The sequence below is a fragment of the Serinus canaria genome, chromosome 9 (assembly GCF_022539315.1).
Source record: "Serinus canaria isolate serCan28SL12 chromosome 9, serCan2020, whole genome shotgun sequence".
Taxonomy (NCBI): Eukaryota; Metazoa; Chordata; class Aves; order Passeriformes; family Fringillidae; genus Serinus; species Serinus canaria.
The window spans coordinates 20,012,246-20,029,291 of record NC_066323.1 but is presented as its reverse complement, the minus strand read 5'-3'; the positions used below and the strand labels follow the sequence as shown (position 1 = coordinate 20,029,291).

General features: G+C 48.5%; 1 protein-coding gene across 2 annotated transcripts; it reads left to right on the top strand.

Annotated features, from left to right (window-relative positions):
* Positions 1 to 1,561: 1,561 nt before the first annotated feature.
* On the top strand, positions 1,562 to 17,046 carry CLDN18 (claudin 18). Of its 2 annotated transcripts, none has more exons than XM_009089283.4 (5): positions 1,562 to 1,781; positions 13,822 to 13,986; positions 15,487 to 15,604; positions 15,935 to 16,045; positions 16,869 to 17,046. In XM_009089283.4, exons 1-5 carry the CDS (start codon positions 1,562 to 1,564, stop codon positions 17,044 to 17,046), a joined length of 792 nt encoding a protein of 263 aa, XP_009087531.1. The 2 variants fall into 2 exon arrangements, with proteins under 2 accessions (XP_009087531.1, XP_030083159.1); XM_030227299.2 differs by lacking the exon at positions 1,562 to 1,781 and adding an exon at positions 9,696 to 9,915.

Here is a 17,046-nt window from a genome sequence, read left to right as displayed (position 1 = left end):
TCATGAATGATGTGTAACAAACATCAGTATTAGACAAAACACTTTTGGAATTGATTATTGAGGCTCTGGAATCTTAAGTGGGAGTGACATTTCCCTTGGAGCTTCATGAGTAGAGCTGCTCTCCTTTGGACATGGGAACAGACTAGGTGACTTCACATGGTCCCTAGCTTGGTTCTCTCAAAAAGGTGCAGGACCAAAATAAACTCTGGAAGGTTTTGCTGCCACAACAGCTTGGATTTTCCTCAGAAGCAGCTTTGCAGGGAAGTCCTCAAGGCATTGAGGCCAAGCATCTGGAAGAGACTCCTTCAGCCAGGTGATAGAGGTCCACTCCTTCATGCTTACTCCCAACCTTCCACTTCCACCACCTAAATGTCACCCCGCTGAGCTCCACTTCTCCTGAAGGTTCCTCCTTGACCCCTCCATATGCTGTGCGTTGAATCAGGGCTTCTTATCTTCTCTTCTCCTGCAATTCCCTGTTCCTCTCCATCCACAGATGGGTTGATACCTGTGGAAAACTGGGCTAGGAAGAAAGGGATGAGGGGTGGAGCAGAATGGGCAAACAAGGTATTACCCCGCAAAAGAATTTTCTGCAATAAGGCCAGGTCCCTTAGGGTGCTCTGGTCTAACAGCAGGTCTGCTCTGCCATCTTCCTTTGTCCATGGAAACAAATCCAAATTCCTATTTGGATGAGGGGTATAAAACAATAATAAATGAGGATATGCAGTTTTGCCTATGTTTTCCCCTGGCTCCTCCCGCAACAAACTGCAAGTTCACATGTCTCACTCTTCAGCAAGTGCTGCCTTTCCTGTGGGCTCCCAGCCCAACCCTCCTGAGGTGTGTCCAAACACCCATTGCTACAAGATTCCCTTTTTTATACATTAACCTTGGCTTAAATGTTTTGGTTGAACCAGATGGAGCCACACTAATAAATCATGGAATCATTTAAGTTGGAAAACCCCTCTAAGATCATCAAGTCCCACTGTTCCCCCAGCACTCCCAGGTCAGTCATGTCCCCAAGGGCCATATCCACACATCTGTGAAATCCTACCAGGGATGGGGACTCCACACTTCCCTGGGCAGCCTACTCCAACGCTTGACAACCCATTCCAGAAAGAAATTTTTCCTAGTATCCAATCCAGACCTCTCCACTTGGCTCAAAAGCATCATCCTTGCCAGGAAGGGATTAGCCTCTCCATAATTTTTATGTGTCATCAAATTTAAGCCCCTCTGTGCTTGATCTCCTGAGGTGCCCTGCCATTCCTGTGGAAGCTCTCCAGAGGGACCCACTGGTCCCGTCCGGCCGTGCCTCTGCCTGGAGGGAGAAGGTAAACAGAGAGCGAGCTGGAACAAATGGCTCTTGGTACCGAGCGAGAAAATTATCTCACCGAAACAGATAAAGGCAAGGGGAGGTTTGCGTGGTGCACCCAGAGCTCTCTTGACTGTTGGCGTGACGTAGGCAGTGCCTCCAGCTAAAAGTCCCTGGCGCCCTGGCTGCCTGCCCCAGACTCAGCTTGTGGAGGCTCCTGCGCGCCCAGGACGTGGCTCCCGCGCGCCTGGCACCATGTCGGTGACAATCTGCCAGTCCATGGGCTTTGTGGTGTCCGCCCTGGGCATCGGGGGCATCATCGCCTCCACCTGCATGGACCAGTGGAGCACTCAGGACCTGTACAACAACCCGGTGACGGCCGTCTTCAACTACCAGGGCCTGTGGCGCACCTGCGTCCGGGAGAGCTCCGGCTTCACCGAGTGTCGCGGCTACTTCACCATCCTGGGGCTGCCAGGTAGGGCCTGATGGCGCCAGGGAAGAGGTGGGAGGGGGTGGGACACAATCTCTGCGTCAGCAGTGGGGGATTTCAGTCAAATTTTAGCCAAAAAGGACCTCGGGTGCTCACCCTGTTTGGAAAACAGGTCCTTGGAGATACTCAAACGCGTGGCCAAGATGAGGTTCAGCAAAACTCGTTACATGCATCCTGAGGTGTTGTCCAACTGCTCCATGGGGGAGGTTTGTCCCCTGTGCTGCGGGTGGCTCTGGCTCAGATTCCTGCCCCAGCTGTGTGGCTGTGTGTGGCTTCCCACCAGGAACCACTAATAGTCTTGTCACTGCAGAAGATCCTTTCCTAAGAGGATATGTCACAGTTCAGCTCACTGTATTTCTATTTGGGCTAACACCACCAGGCTGGATTTCTCCCTAATTCTCCTTTGGTTCCAGTTTTTTCTGCCACGGGAATAATTCCTGTCCCGCTTGTGCCCAGAGTATCTCGGGGTGCAAACAATTAGGTTACAACAGGATTATCTGGGGTTTCTTCTTGCCTTAATACAGTGAGAAAAAAGGCACTTAGACTCATATACCCATCTGGCCCCTGTGCTTTGATACAGCCAGAATGGAGGGAAGAAGCCAATTATATCAGGAAATCACTGCAGAACTTCTGCAAAATGGCATTTCCAAAACACACAGAAAGGGGCATTGTGCACAAAAATTACTTCTCTCAAGAGAAGGCGCAAATCAAACCAGTACAACCCAGTGTGGCTGTGGCCTCAGACACCGGCTGGGGAGGTGTTTCATCCCCTGAGCTGTGATTTTGTGATGCTCCTCTCTGGATGCTCATTCCCAACTGCTGTCTGGCATTAGCTGTGTTGCAGCTTTCCCACACCCTGAGCATTGTCCTCCTGCTGGAGCCGTGGCTTGGAATGTCCCTGCTTGGACTCTCAGGTACAGAGATGTGTTTTCCTAGAAGGACATGAGCCTGATCCTGGCTGGGTGTCCAGCTGAAGGATGACATTCAAAGAAGGGTGTTTGTGCAGGGCTGGTATTCCCACACTGCTCTCCCAGTCAGCAAAGCTGAGCAGCTTCACCAAGGGAAAACTCAGGGAGCAAAAGGCAGGACAGATTGGTAAAACTCACTGGGCTGGACTTGATCTTAGAGGTCTTTTCCAACCTTACTGATTTTAGAAAGAGATTAAACCCTCACAAACTAATTTACCATGTGAGGAGTAGATTGAGGTGTGAAAACCAAACCCTCCCCACACAGATGCTCCCACAAGACACTGCAGTTCTTCCAGTTCTTGCAGTTCTTCCTCAGTTCTTCTGTTTAAAAAGCTTAAAATTACAAAAACTGTAACTCCACGAAAGAAGCAATTAACCTTTTCAAGTGTTCAGCTCTGGGAACTACTCTAATCTTTTAAGAAATCAGAACACTTGAGATTTGGGGGGTTTTGTTCTTTCACACCTTTGTCGCTGACCTCAGCCCTACAGCAAAAAGCAGAAAACCAGGGATGGTTTCTTTGCAATTCCAAAATCTCCAGACTGGTGTCTCTCGGGTGGGTATTAATGTTCTAAAATGGGAATGTTGAGGGGATGGATTTCCTGCATTAGCAGGATTTTCCTGCATTTAGAGGGGATGCTGGAGATCAGTGTGCCCATGGCCCTGCCCACAGAAAGGGGGTGGAACAAGGTGGTCCCTAAAGTCCCTTCCAACCCAAACCATCCTGGGTTTCATGATTCCTCATCTCCATCTCACAAGCTCTGTGGATGCCTCCCAACCACGGACAGAAATGAGCATCCTTCCCTAAATATTGGGGTTTTCGGATGAAGCCCTCATCTTAGAGTGGAATTCCCACTTGTGTTTGCCAGGTTTACTGCTGTTACCTACAAAAAGGGATTAAAAAAAGCCCAAGGAATAAAGGACAGCCATAAAAATTAAAGATGGTGGATGCCTGAGCCCCCCAAAGTTGCTCTCCTCACCCTTAGTGGTGTCAGGGAGATGGTGTGTGCTCCGTGTGAGGGAATATGAATATTTATGTGCTTTGTCCCAAATGATCCTTTTCGTGACCAGTGCTATCAGCACTGCCCTTACAAAACGAGGTGGAATTTTCCCCTTTCTTTTTAATGAACAGGGCTTGTTGTACTGTAGTCACCCCCCTCCCTGCTCCTGTTTTTTGTCCTGTTATGGATTGTCTGACACTTCCAGTCTCTGGAGAAGCTGGAGCAAAGCCTCACATCCTGCTGCTGTGCTTTATGGATTGGCTCTGTCTCCTGAATCCAGCTGCTCCTATGGGCATTTCTTCCCACCCACCACCAGCAAAGATGGCACCCCAATCAGAGGAGGGGGAAATGGTGCTAAAAATCCTATTATTAATTTGTTCAGATACTATTTAAGTACATCATCCCCACGTTTATTTTAAGTGCTCGGCACCTTGATCCCCATGAAACCCCTCTCACGAACTACCCCAGAGTTAATGGTTTGTCAGCATTTCCATTATCAACCCCTATTTATTATCCTGACAATGGCAATTTGTATTGGGAACAATAGTGCCAGAGTGAAAAAAATAATAGGACTCTGGCAAAGCAGCGAGGTGACCCGAGCACATCGAGGAAGTTTTGGGTTCCAAGGTTTTTTTCACCTCAATCCCTCACTCCCACAGCAAAGATTAAGCTTGTCTTGCCCAACATCTATCTTCAATTTAGTTGGGAATTTTAATTTCAAATAGATTGAGGAAAAATCAAGATAATAGATAGAAATGAGAAATTACCCAGGCAGTTTATGGCTCTGGCTGCTCAGCTATAAACAGTTGCTCTCTGGTGAAATGTGGCACTGGAGGACTGGACGTATTTGCTCTGATTTTGTTTTCTCCTGTTATTTTTTCTTCTTGCTTTGGAGTGAGATGGTCTGGAGGACATAGTTGGAAACTGAGCACACAAATAAGGGATAAATAGCAAAAGCTGAGCTGGGCAAGGCTTGTGGTTTCACCTTGTGTGGAGATCATTAGGTGATTTCTGCTCAGAGCAGAATTTTGCAGTTTCTTCCAACTTTGCTAAACTAAAATTGCACGGACAGTGATTTCCCTGGAGTCTGTTTTGATGTCTTTTTTCCACAGCTATTCAGGGAGTCTTCTCTAGCAATTTTTCCAAGGACATTTCTCTCTCAGGTCCAAAGCCCTTTCATCCCCTTCAGAAGGGCTGAGATTTCTCTCTGCTGTGGACTAAAGGGTTGTTGGCTTGAAATGGAAGAATATTCTTGCTTTTCCAATGGCAAACATTGACAGTCTGAGAGCAACTTGTTCAACTTCTCCAACTGATAAAAATGCCCATGTTCTTAGAGTGCTCAGAGGGAAAAGAGCCCACAACTTCCCAGATTTTCCATAAACTTCAATTTGGCTGGTGCAGGGTAGCAGCAGTGCATAGATGTTTCCTGAGGAGAATTCATGTCTAGTAAGCATCAACATTGGCTTCTCTGGATTTTTCCCTTGTACATTGATGCTCAGATGGAGTTTTCTTTCATTTCATACAACCCACAACCATTTTGTGGCATAACCTAGCAAATAACCTGATTGTGGGGATAGGGCAGCCACTGGCCAAGGTAACAGCATCTCTGCTCCCTAGAACTGTTCCATGCCCAAAGTTTGTAAGGATGGGAAGTGCTGATTGCCATGTCATGATCCTCCACTGGCGATGGCCGTGGCAAAGTCTCTTTTAAGGTCTGTTTGCTGTTTGGAATCCTTTCACCCAGTCAGGTCACCTCCAAATTTTGAAATATCTGCAGGCAACTGCTGTAACCTGCTTAAAGTCTTTTCAGGGCACATTCTGGGTACAGAAGGATTTAGGTGGTCCAGGTAGGCTGGAGACTTGATATAATCTACCAGGACATATGTGAGGCTCTGATGAGTTTGCACTCTCAGAGGGAGCTGAAGGAGGTGTGGGGATGGGGAAAACACCAGTGGGAGACCTTTAGAGAGGTCTCAGGAACCCCAGTAACACTCAGGGTGGGAGGAGGTGGCAGGGAGCTGAGTACGTGTGTCATATTTATTGTTTTGTGCCTTAAAAAATCCCAAGGGATTTGGGATGAGGGCCAGAAGAGGAAGAGGCAAGGCTGTGGAGATTTGGGGCTGGGCTACAGCTCATAGATGTGTGGGCAAGTTCAGCCTCATGCACCCCAGCTCTGCTGAGGGATCTCAGAGCACCCTCTTGACCACCCTCAGTGGTGTGGATCTGAGGTGGGATGGGGTTCTTCCATGACCCACTTCCCTCACTGAATTCCAGAAAGGCCATTCAGCCCTTCTGATTGTGGACCACATTCATGAGCCCTGAGGTGGTCCCGACAATGGAGGGGCAGGAAGAGAAGGGTGGGTTTGCTTAGTTTGAGCCTGAGCAGGCTGGGCTGGTGTGGGCAGCTGGCAGGGTGTGAGCTGTGTTTGCAAATTTGAGAGCAAACATGAGCTGGAGGTGATTTTTGTGGGAGAGGCGGTGATAACATTCAGGAGCTGCCTGGGCCCAGAGACCGGTTTTGAGATAACACAGAGTCAACGCCTGGAGAGATAAAGCAACTATGAGCTGGAATAAAGGGGCACAGGGGAGTGGCCACAAAGCCCCTTCTTTTCCTCATTTGGGTAAACCACTGGAGCTGTCCCCATGCTCAATGGAGCCCTGTTCTCTTCTCCTTGGTGAGCTGCAGCCTTGCCATTCCCTTTCCTTGGACACAGCTCAGCATTTCCACGTGGATTGGGGAACTCTCTGGCCAAGCATTCAGCTGCTGGAGACAATACACAGATTGCTTGGAGAGAGATTCCCATCCTTCAACCAATCCTGGTCATCTCCATGGGGTGACTGGAGATGAGCATCAGGTTGTGGCGTAGATGCTCAGACTTGCTCAACAGCTTTCCTGTCACCCAACCCATTCTTGGGTTGTGCTCTGAGCCAACAGTTCAGATGAAACTTCCAGGAGATCTTCTGTTGTCTGGGAAAATGGGATGAATGTATTTTTCCCTGTCATGGGCAACTCAGAAAAACCATTAAAATAAGATTAAAATCCAAATATTGGAGAAAGGCAAAGGAAATGTGCTGGGGAAGGGTTGGGAAGCAAACAAATTCAGATTTTGTCGCCAGAACTCTGCTTCAAGCATCCACTGAGGAAGGTGTGGGAGTTTTGAATTCCCACTCTTTCAAGTATATCCTAATCAGAGCAGGAGAAATGGCAGTGGGATGGCTGGAGGACACTTCAGCCAATTCTTTTAGGGATGAGAAAACAGAACACCCCCCCCAAACCACAGTAATTCTTCAAAGATGGCAACGTGTGGAGTACTGAGCATGGCCGGGTGTTTAACTCATAACTGAGGACTGCAGCATGACCATCAGCAGCAAAATTCCTTCCTTGGCTCCATTTCTGGGGACAGCACATGGGTGGGGATTGTCCAACCTTGTGTTGGTTTCTTTTCTTTAGAGACATGGCTCCATCTGGCCTTGCAAATCAAAGCCAGGCTGGTTCTCCTGGACTTTCCTGCACACCTGGAGATTTTGATGATGTTTTTTGACTGCTCCACCATTGCTCTGGGGTTTTGATGTCCCTGAGTAAGAGCCATGATGAGAAACAGCATCTCCATCCACAAGGGAACATTCCATTCCCAAGGAAAGATTACTGAGGTGACGGACTGGACATGGGCACATCCAGGGATGGCCCTCTTTCCAATAAGTGTCTTGGGGGGATCAGCAGAGCTTGGGATGTGAAACACTGGAGAAGGAGAAGAAAAGCTCCCTGTTGCTTTGAAGAGCAGCTCCTACTACTCGTGGCCAGAACCAGCAGCCAGGCTGGAGGAAGGAGTGGTGTGTCCCTTCCCACCAAAGCAAATGTGGATATAGGGATGGAAGGGCCACCACCACTAATATTCCTGCAACCACCCAGATGTCCAACTGAGCAGAAAAAACTAATAATTTAAAAGGTGGTAGAGGTGTTTGGGGAAAAAGAAAAAGCTGGGGAAAGTATGTTCACCCATTTAATTCTCCCTCTTTCCTTCCCATTTCCTCCCCAGGGGTTATTTTTAGCTATGACCAGCCTATGGGTTCATTTCTCTGTGCATTGTTGCAGGCACTTGGGAATAGGGGTTATGTCTCAAGGGAATATCACTCCCTCTGATGTGTTCTGATGAGGTACAGCCCAGAAAAAGGGATGTGAGCTCTCACCACTAGATGGCCAGAAACAAGAAGGCGAGTCCTGAGGCATGGGAAGGACAGGAGTCATCCTGAAGAGCTGCTGAGGAGCATCAGGGCTTCAATGAAACCAGATTTTCTAGACTGGGACACAGTTCTGGCTGTGGGACCACAAGGGATGGGATGGAGAGCTGATCATATTTTAGCACTTTTTTTCCTTCTATCTTCCAGATCCTTCTCATCCCTAATTGTTGTCTCAGCTTCTAGGTATTCTCTGGCACTGATCTATCACAAATCATTATCCAAAATGAGGAATTCCTTCATCATTCCTTATCCTTCACAGAGGATGAGCAGTTCTTTACCACCTCTGGTTCTTGAGGGGTCCCTTCCATGGTTTTTGTTCACTTTATTATTTTTGCTGGCAACTTAAGCTCGGTCAGAACTGACCCTTCCTGTGATATAAACTTGCCAAAGTGAGTGAAAATGATGGTATTTGAATAAAACTGATAGAAGTAAAGACATCCTGTGCCTGACCTGAGAGGGCTGTGATTGCCACAAGACATGGAATTGTGCTCTGGCTGCCCCAGCAGACTCCTACAAGCCAAAGGATGTCCTGGATGGTTGTTCTTCAGAAGGCAGGAGCAATATCCAGGGTGTAACAACCCCACTGTAGCTCTTCATGGACACAAATAAGCCTTTCCTCTCTTTCTGGTGGCTTTCACATGGCTTCACATCCAGGTGCTGTTGTAGATGGTGCCTGTGGTATGGACAGTTTAAAGTAGGAATTTGCTTCTAGGTCAGGAACGAAGTAAATCAGTTGGAGGGAGATACTGGATGAGAATGGGATACTGAATGAGTAAAGCCTGGAAGGTTCTTGTACCTCACTGGCTCAATTGGCAGAGTGGCACAGTTGATTTATGCTGCTCCCATGAGCCCGGCCCACCTCTCCACTGTGATAATGAATTTCCCACCTTTTACATCCCCCATCCCTTTCCCAGGTCCATCCCTCCAGTTGACAAGGACAAGCACCCCCTCAGAAAGGCCATTTCCCAGTGCTCCCTGTGCTCTCCTCCCTGCCACATGGGTCTCAGTGTGTCCTTGTGATGGCAGTGGGGATGGGGGTGGGTGGAGAACAGGGCTGGAGGAGCTTTGCTGGGTCAGTTTGGAGCTCTTGGCTTGGTGCCCTGGGCTGTGCCATGGTCAGCATCCAGTGGAAGCTCCGTGATGCCCGAGGGCACTGCAAGGAGCAGCCACATCCCTGGGCTAGGCTGGTGGCCCCACATCTCTGACAGAGCCCTGTCTCTCATGGTGCCTCTTGTGAGGACACCTCCATGGGGGACAGATTGTCTTGTGGCATCAGCAGAGGGATGGGGAGGTGGTGGCCTGGGCCAGCTGCTGAATTCCCCTGGGGACATGGTCCTTGCCTCATGCTGAGCAGGCAGGAGAGGCCCAATGGGCAGCAAAGGGTTTCAGGGGGCCGGCCAAGCCCCAAGTGGGTTACCCAACCCTCAGCAGAGTGTGGCTGCTTAAATGTGGAAGGACAAGCACTTCTAAAGGACAAAAGCTCCTATCTCCAAGCCCTGCCAGCACAAACCTCGCCGGCAGCGAGAGTGAAACTGGACTATCTTGCAAAAACACTTTGAGCAAACAGCGCTCAATGGAAAGCATCTGATAAGAGCAGCTGCACTGCTGGTGGCTCAGGCAGGAGGACTCCGGTGCCCCAGTAGGACTGCAGCTCCCTGGGGGCCGCGCCACCTCCGCTCTCCGGGCACGCACCATGTCCACCACCATCTGCCAGGTGATGGGCTTCCTCGTGTCATTGCTGGGCGTTGGGGGGAGCATCATGGCCACGGCCATGGACACCTGGAGCACGCAGGACCTGTATGACAACCCGGTCACGGCCGTGTTCCAGTACCAGGGGCTGTGGAGGAGCTGCGTGCGGCAGAGCTCCGGCTTCACGGAGTGTCGGCCGTACTTCACTATCCTCGGGCTGCCAGGTAGGGGCAAAAACACTCCAGGTGGCACCCAGGGGCTCTGCATCTGAAAGGAGGAGCAGGTATCCTAAAGCACTGCTCTGCATCTGAAAGGAGGAGCAGGTATCCTAAAGCACTTTGTGAGGAATAATATTTCCAGCATTATGTTATGAGCATAAAAAGGAGCATATTTGTTGCCAAAATAATTTTTGTGGTGGGGGTTATTGCTAGGAGTTACAACGTGGAGCATGTGTGGGGATGTCCTGTGAGCATCATGGGTTCAGCACCACTGCTGGCATAAATCAGCACAGCTCCACTGAGGTGAGGAGAGAGAGGATGTTTAACCCTGTAGGTATTGTCCCTTGGAATGGAAACACCAGGAAAAGGGCTGCATGCAATTGTGTTGTGTTATAGGATAATGGAAATAACTGAAATGTACTGTTTCTCTGAAGATAGAACTGTAATGGGAGAAATCTGCCCGTGAGAGGTGTGGGTAGGAAGGGAATGAAAGGGAAAGGTGTGTTCAGCCAATCCCCATCACCTGGGCAGTGTTAGTGCCTACAGAAGCAGAGTGCAGAGGTGTATTGCTGTCCTGTTTGCTTGTTCATACTCCCAAAAGAGCTGTTTTTCCCACTCCACTGCATGTGAGGGTATTCCAGTGCTCCCAGCCCAGCAGTAAATTTGGCCCTGGGAGCGTTCCTCACTGCTGGTGCATGATCACAAAAAGGTCCAAGCAAGCACTGCTGTGCACAGGCCTTTTGCAACTGTTGATCCAAGTGTGATGTGGGTTCCAGCCCTGTATCCTCAGGGATGCCATCCTCAGGGATGCCCTCAAGCTTTGCTGAGGACCTGTGACTCTCTGAGGGGTGCCATGGAATAAATGTGTCTCTGTGTATCCAGTTTCAGGGTTGCCAGGTGAATTCTTTCCCATTTGGAAGAGCAAACCTGATATTTAGAGTCACCTCTCCCATGGGGATTTTTTTTTAAGACTAAAAATTAGATTTATCCAAATATCTCTACAAAATGTTGACCACTATATCTCTTCATAATGTTTTGGGCAGGTGATTGTGTTTTAAATGAGCCATAAGGAAATGGGAACTATTTTGATGTCAATTTATCCTAATCAAGATTTTACTTTTTCAGTTATTTTTATTTAATATGGCAATGAAGAAATGTGCAAAGCACTCACAGACAATTTCTGTTGTTTGAGATATGCTGTCAGAGTTATCTTTATGAATCCATTTAATTGATTTATTCCTTCAAACATATAGAAAAAAAATGTCCCTGCTGGAATTTGCTTAACTTAAACACCTGCTGGATGTACTTAATTTCCCTAAAATTTCTATATCCCCATCAATTATTACTGGTCATAAAGTCAGAGTCCACCTTTTTATTAAGTATTAGCAACAAAAATGCATGTGATGGTCATTTAAATGACTTAAAGTTGTTTTATCTCGCTCACCTCTTACCGCTCACATGGGGGAGGAAGATGACTATCCAGTTTCCCTTACCTCTGGAAAATGGGGATGCAGGCTGTGGTTTCACATCTCTGCCATTTGTTTTGGTGGAGAAGCTATTTCTGTTGGTGCTTTTGCTATTCCCTTGTTATGGAACACCAGCCCTTGTGTGGAAGCCAGGTTATCCTCCCTCATGCAAAAGGTGTGTGCGAAAGGCAGGTTTTGTAACTCCAGGGCTGTTTGCTTCCTACTGCTCCTGATACCACTTTTCCTTAGTCTCCCACTTTGTTTGTCTAAGCCCTTCCATTCCTTCCTCCAAAGAGAGGTCATTCACCTTTGGAAAAGCAGCTCTTTTCAAAGGACTTTCAATGGATGCCAAAATTCCCTTGAAACTGCAGTGCTGCCTTTCCAAACAACTCCCACTTCAAGTCCCAGTAGCCAAGTGGAGAGGTCTTCATGCCACAGCAGAAACAACTTCTTTCTCCTTTCCATCTCTTGCTGGAGATGGTCAGTCTCATGGAGGCAGGAATGGCTGCTGATGGTTATCTGGCATTTTTTCTGTCACAGCTCCTTTCAATGGAGATTCATGACAGTGCTCCAGCAAAAGTGGAGCATCCTTGGCTGCTTGGCTTGGCCCTGCCTGTTGTGTCCTTCCATGGGCACCCAAAGCGCTGGGAATACCTCTCCTGAGAACCAACAAACTCTCTGTGGGATCTTTCTTTGGGATCACTGTTTGAAGGGTTTGAAACAGCCCAGTGATGACACCCAGGAACCTGCAGGGAACACCCAGGAATGAAGCACTGTCTTGGGGACACGGAGCTTCCATCATGATCCATGGTCTTGGATTATCAGACTCTCCTGCCTGCCCTGAAACAAAAGCATTTGCAAAGAAACTTTGGTGGTTGCAAAGACAAACGAAGATTTAAATTTCCTCCTCTTTCTGCTTCCCATCAGGTGCTGCGGAACAACCTCTGAGGGCTGATAAGGCCTATCCGCCATTCCCTGATGGATCATAACTAATGAGCTCCTACCTGGGGGCTGATGAATGGGAGATTGAAAACCCCTGGCTCGTTAGCACTCGTTATCAGCTGATAAGGGCAAATTGAGTCATAAGAGCTGAGGCAGTGGGACTGCTGGATGGGAGAAGGTGGTGTATTCCCGGCCTGTGGAATGGCAGCCCGCCCGCTTCCGTGTGCGCTGTGGTGCCAGCGCGGTTCTGCTCTGCTTCCTGACACACCACAGGACAGGAGAGCCACCCAGGCACCCAGCACCCTCTTGGGAAGGGTTTTTAACCCTTCTCCCAACCTGTGCAAGGGCTCTGTGCTCTCCTGCACCCTTGGGCACTGTGGTCACCCAGCAAAGGGGTGACAGACAAGGCAGAGAGGTCCCTGGGGCTGTGGAATGTGTTTTCCACCTGTTTCACTCCATCATGAGCCCACTTTCTCTCCCCTGAAGAGGGGCAATCAGGCTTGGGGAACACCAAATCCAGACCCAGGGCTGTGGGAGTGCGTGGCAGGGTAAGGAGAGGCTGCAATGTGTCCCAACCAAATCCCAACAGCTCTTGAAATACTCCCCAGCCCCCCATCCAGGGCTCTGCCGCCTTCCTGTCTCTGCCAGGGACTCCTGCACAAGTGGGGAGGGAAAGTGTCTGGAAAAAGATGGGATATGTGCCACGTTATTAGAGAATCACCTTGGTATTCAAGCACTTCTCCAGTTTTAAAGGTGCCAGTCTCCCTTTACTTCTCCTTTTACTTTTCCACTCCACCCAAGAGGAGTCTGAAGGGTTTTTGCCTCCTTCAGGCCTCAGCTCCCATGGGCATGGCCCGCCAGCATTCCCAGCTCATGGCATGTTGCTGCACAAATTTGGAATGGGGGTATTTGGATGTTTTATTCATGAACATGGACAGATTTATCCAGGACTGATGTTCCAAACAAGCCTGGGAAGGATGTAGTGAGGGAGATGGCTGCCAGAGCTTTGATGCTCTTTCGTCCTCTCCATGTAATGTTTGACTTTCCTCTTTTCCATGTGCTTTACTGGGAAGCAGGAATATACAGAACTGTATTTTGAGTCATGCAGTAGCTGGAAATATCCTGGTCAGGTGGGTGGAGCTGTCTGCTTCCATTGCTGACTGGGGAGGAAAGAAGAGCCCTTTCTCAACCACCATGGTTATGGAACAATCCATGCTTATCCCAGCTCCTCACTAACTCTTTTCCATGAATTTCACGACTGCTGCTATTGAACATTTCTAAAAAAAAAAAGCTGCCTAAACCATCAAACTCTTTGGGAAGTTAAGTCAAACAGCCGTACTTCCAGAGGTGCCCCAGGTAATATGGAGTAGATCCAGTGCCCATTTTCCAAGGGTTTCTTCTTCAATATTTCTATTTTCAGACAGAGGCAATCTTTGAAAATCCCCCAGACTCTGACAAATCCCATTTCAGCCACTCAGTGAGGCTCTTGCTGTTTGTTTTGCAGCGATGTTCCAGGCTGTGAGGGCCCTCATGATTGTGGGGATCGTCCTGGGACTCCTCGGCCTCTTTGTGTGCATTTTTGCTCTGAAATGCATCCGGATTGGGAGCATGGAGGATACAGCCAAAGCCAACATGACCCTGACCTCTGGAATCATGTTCATTGTTGCTGGTAAGTGGGAGCTGTCATGTCTTCCATGTGGAAGGCTTTGCATTTCCCTGGAATTGAGAACTGGGCAAGTCTTGGTGCATTTCTGAAGTTATTGGCTTTGTCCTCCAGCCTAATTTCCTGGGGTCAAGTGGTTTTTACCTCTGATTAGGGAACAAAAAAATTTCTGGGAACCAGATGTTTGCATGGACAAAACATAGAAGGCTGAAAACACATCCCAGAGATGGAAAAGGAAATATATCTCTTGATTTGTTTTATAAATGTTGTTGTCATATATTATTATAGCCTTTATTTATGTAGAATATTTCTTTCAGTTCCAGGCTTTATCCATAATAATTTTAGGAAGATTCCCACCTGGTTTGTTGGTTTAAAATACCAGCCTACAAGGCTGCAGGAATGCCCAGCTTCCTCAAAACTGCAAATGCTTAAAACACCACTTACATTATTTTTGAGATGAGTCAAATGAAATCTATATCCTAACAAAGGGAAGGAGAATGTCCCTGTTTAAAATACTCCAAATCCCAACGCTTCACTTTTGCTGGGATATGAGACATTCAACACAACTTCAAAAAGTATAAGCTGTAAAGAGGAAACCTCCCTCTGCCACACAGCTTTAATTTTGTATTTTACATCTATCATTTAAGAATAATGGAATGGGTTGGGTTGGGTTGGGTTGGGTTGGGTTGGATTGGAAGGACCTTAAAAATCATCCAGTTCCATCACTGCCATGGGCAGGGGCACCATCCACTGGACCAGGGCTCCAAGCCCCATCCAACCTGGCCTTTGGACACTGTGGAAAGAAGAGCAAAGCAAAACTGTCATGTGGGAGTTTTCTGCCAAAAGTTCTGGTCTTCAGCTCTTCTGGACACCCCAGCTCCTATCTATCCTCGGTCTTTAAGGTCCCTTCCAACCCAAATCAGTCAGTGATTCCATGTTCAAGTGTTGTGTGAATTCCTCTGCTGAGGAAAACCAAAGGTTGACCTTGCTGCCAGGATTGTCAGGGATGGCCATCCCAGACATCCACTGTTTGGATGAATGGAAGAAGTTCCCACCTCCTGGGGCTGGTCTTCCACATCTGGTGATAAACAGGTTGTGAGCCAAAGACATCTCCTCTTTCATGTAACAGAGAGTGTGTTTTCCCATTAAAAAAAACTCTGTCAGGGAATTTTTGGTCCATGTTTTTCACTGTAAAACAAATGTTTAAAATGAACTGTTGGTACAATGACTTGTTTGTTAAACTCATTTGTGTGACAAAACACACCAGGAGAAAGATTCCTGCTGGTCTGACTTGGGAGTGTGTTGTGCAATATGGTATTCCTGATGTTGGATTGTAAATGCAAAGAAAACCTGGAAGTGTAACAACACATTGTGGGTCCACCTTTGTGCTGAAGGCCACAGAGCAGTGTCTCATCCACCTTTCCAGAGGTGTGAGATGCTTCCCTGAGGCCCCAGGTGACTTCTTGCATTGTGTGGCTCTCAGTCTGTCCTTCTGTCCCCTCTCAGGCCTGTGTGCCATCACTGGAGTGTCCGTGTTTGCCAACATGCTGGTCACAAACTTCTGGATGTCCACCACCAACATGTACCAGGGAATGTACCAGGGAATGCAGAACGTCCAGAACAGGTGGGTGCTGCATGCTACCCATGGAAATCTCCCTCAGGGCTGCTGCTGAAGGATTGGCAGACTCTGGGAGTTTGTTGGGATGGTTGCAGGGCTTGGAAGGTTATTCTTAGGAGATAGAGTGTGGGCTGGAGACCATCAAATGGGCTGGGATGTCTCTGTTTTTATGCCGCAAGAATGAAATAGGGATATTGTGGTTCAGACAGCAGGTGGGGCTTTTGGGGACTTTTGGGTACAACTGTAGGGCCAGAGGGAGTGTTCTGTGCCAGTGTTCAGTCTGGGCAGCAGCAGGCAGGACCTGTCACACCCTAACCAGCCACGCCTGTTTTGCAGGTACACCTTTGGCTCAGCGCTCTTTGTCGGATGGGTGGCAGGGGGCCTGGCCTTCGTGGGAGGCATCATGATGTGCCTTGCTTGCAAAGGGCTCATCCCAGAAGAATCCCGGTAAGCTGGGCTGGGTGGACACGGGAAGGTATTGCAGGAAATCTGGGTGCACAGGTGTCCCAGCCAAGGATGTGTGGATATGTGATACCGCTGTCATGATGGCTCTCATGGTGGTAGAAACAGAGTCCTTTAGGCTGGAAAAGACCTTTAAGATCAGAGTCCAGCCATTAATGCAGCACTGCCAAGGCCACCACTGCCTGAAGTCCATGATTAGTGAACTGCCCTCCGTGGGTCCAAAGTGAGCATTTGCCCCTCCCTGACCCTGTGACTCACACATGAGCAGAGAGGACATGAGAACCGACCTCAAAATATGACATTTGCACTGTGATGGTAGAAAATTGCAGGCTGCACAGCAGATCATAAGCAGGGATACATTGCATCAGCTGAGCCATGATTTACATGGAATTGTAGAATTCCAGAGTGATTTGGGTTGGGAGGGACTTACAGCCCTTTCCATTCCACTCCTGCTGTATACAGGGACACCTTCCATAGACCAGGTAGATCCAAGCCTTGTTCAACCTGGCCTGGAACACTTCCAGGCATGGTGTAACATCTCCAGGAATTTGTACCCCAACCTATCTGGTTATTTCAGGTGGGTCCATCACTCCACATATGGTTTACTTAAGGGAAAGAAAGCATAACTTTATGTAAGAACCTGAAAGGGACTTGCAGCTTTCCACGGATGGTGGGCTGAGCTCTCTGAGTGCCTCCAAGTGATGACACAGCACAAAGTTCCCTAAACCCCACCATGAGCACAGGGTGCAGGGCTGGGCAGTCACAGCCCCTCCGTCAGAGGCTGATGTCCCTCTTGTGTCTCTTCCAGCTACAAAGCCGTGTCCTACAACGCCTCGGGCCGCAACATCTCCTACAGGACGGGGCCCTACAAGGGTGGCTCAGGGTATGAAGCTGACCCAAAGACCAGGAAGGGTGTGGGATATGAAGAACCTCCTCGAAGTGAGGATGGGAGACGCCCCTACCCTTCGAAATACGACTACGTCTAG

Coding starts and splice junctions, on each gene's coding strand:
- CLDN18 (XM_009089283.4), top strand. CDS start 1,562: ATGTCGGTGACAATCTGCCAGTCCATGGGCTTTGTGGTGTCCGCCCTG. Junction 13,987..15,486: donor AATCATGTTCATTGTTGCTG/GTAAGTGGGAGC, acceptor GTCCCCTCTCAG/GCCTGTGTGCCATCACTGGA. Junction 15,605..15,934: donor ATGCAGAACGTCCAGAACAG/GTGGGTGCTGCA, acceptor CCTGTTTTGCAG/GTACACCTTTGGCTCAGCGC.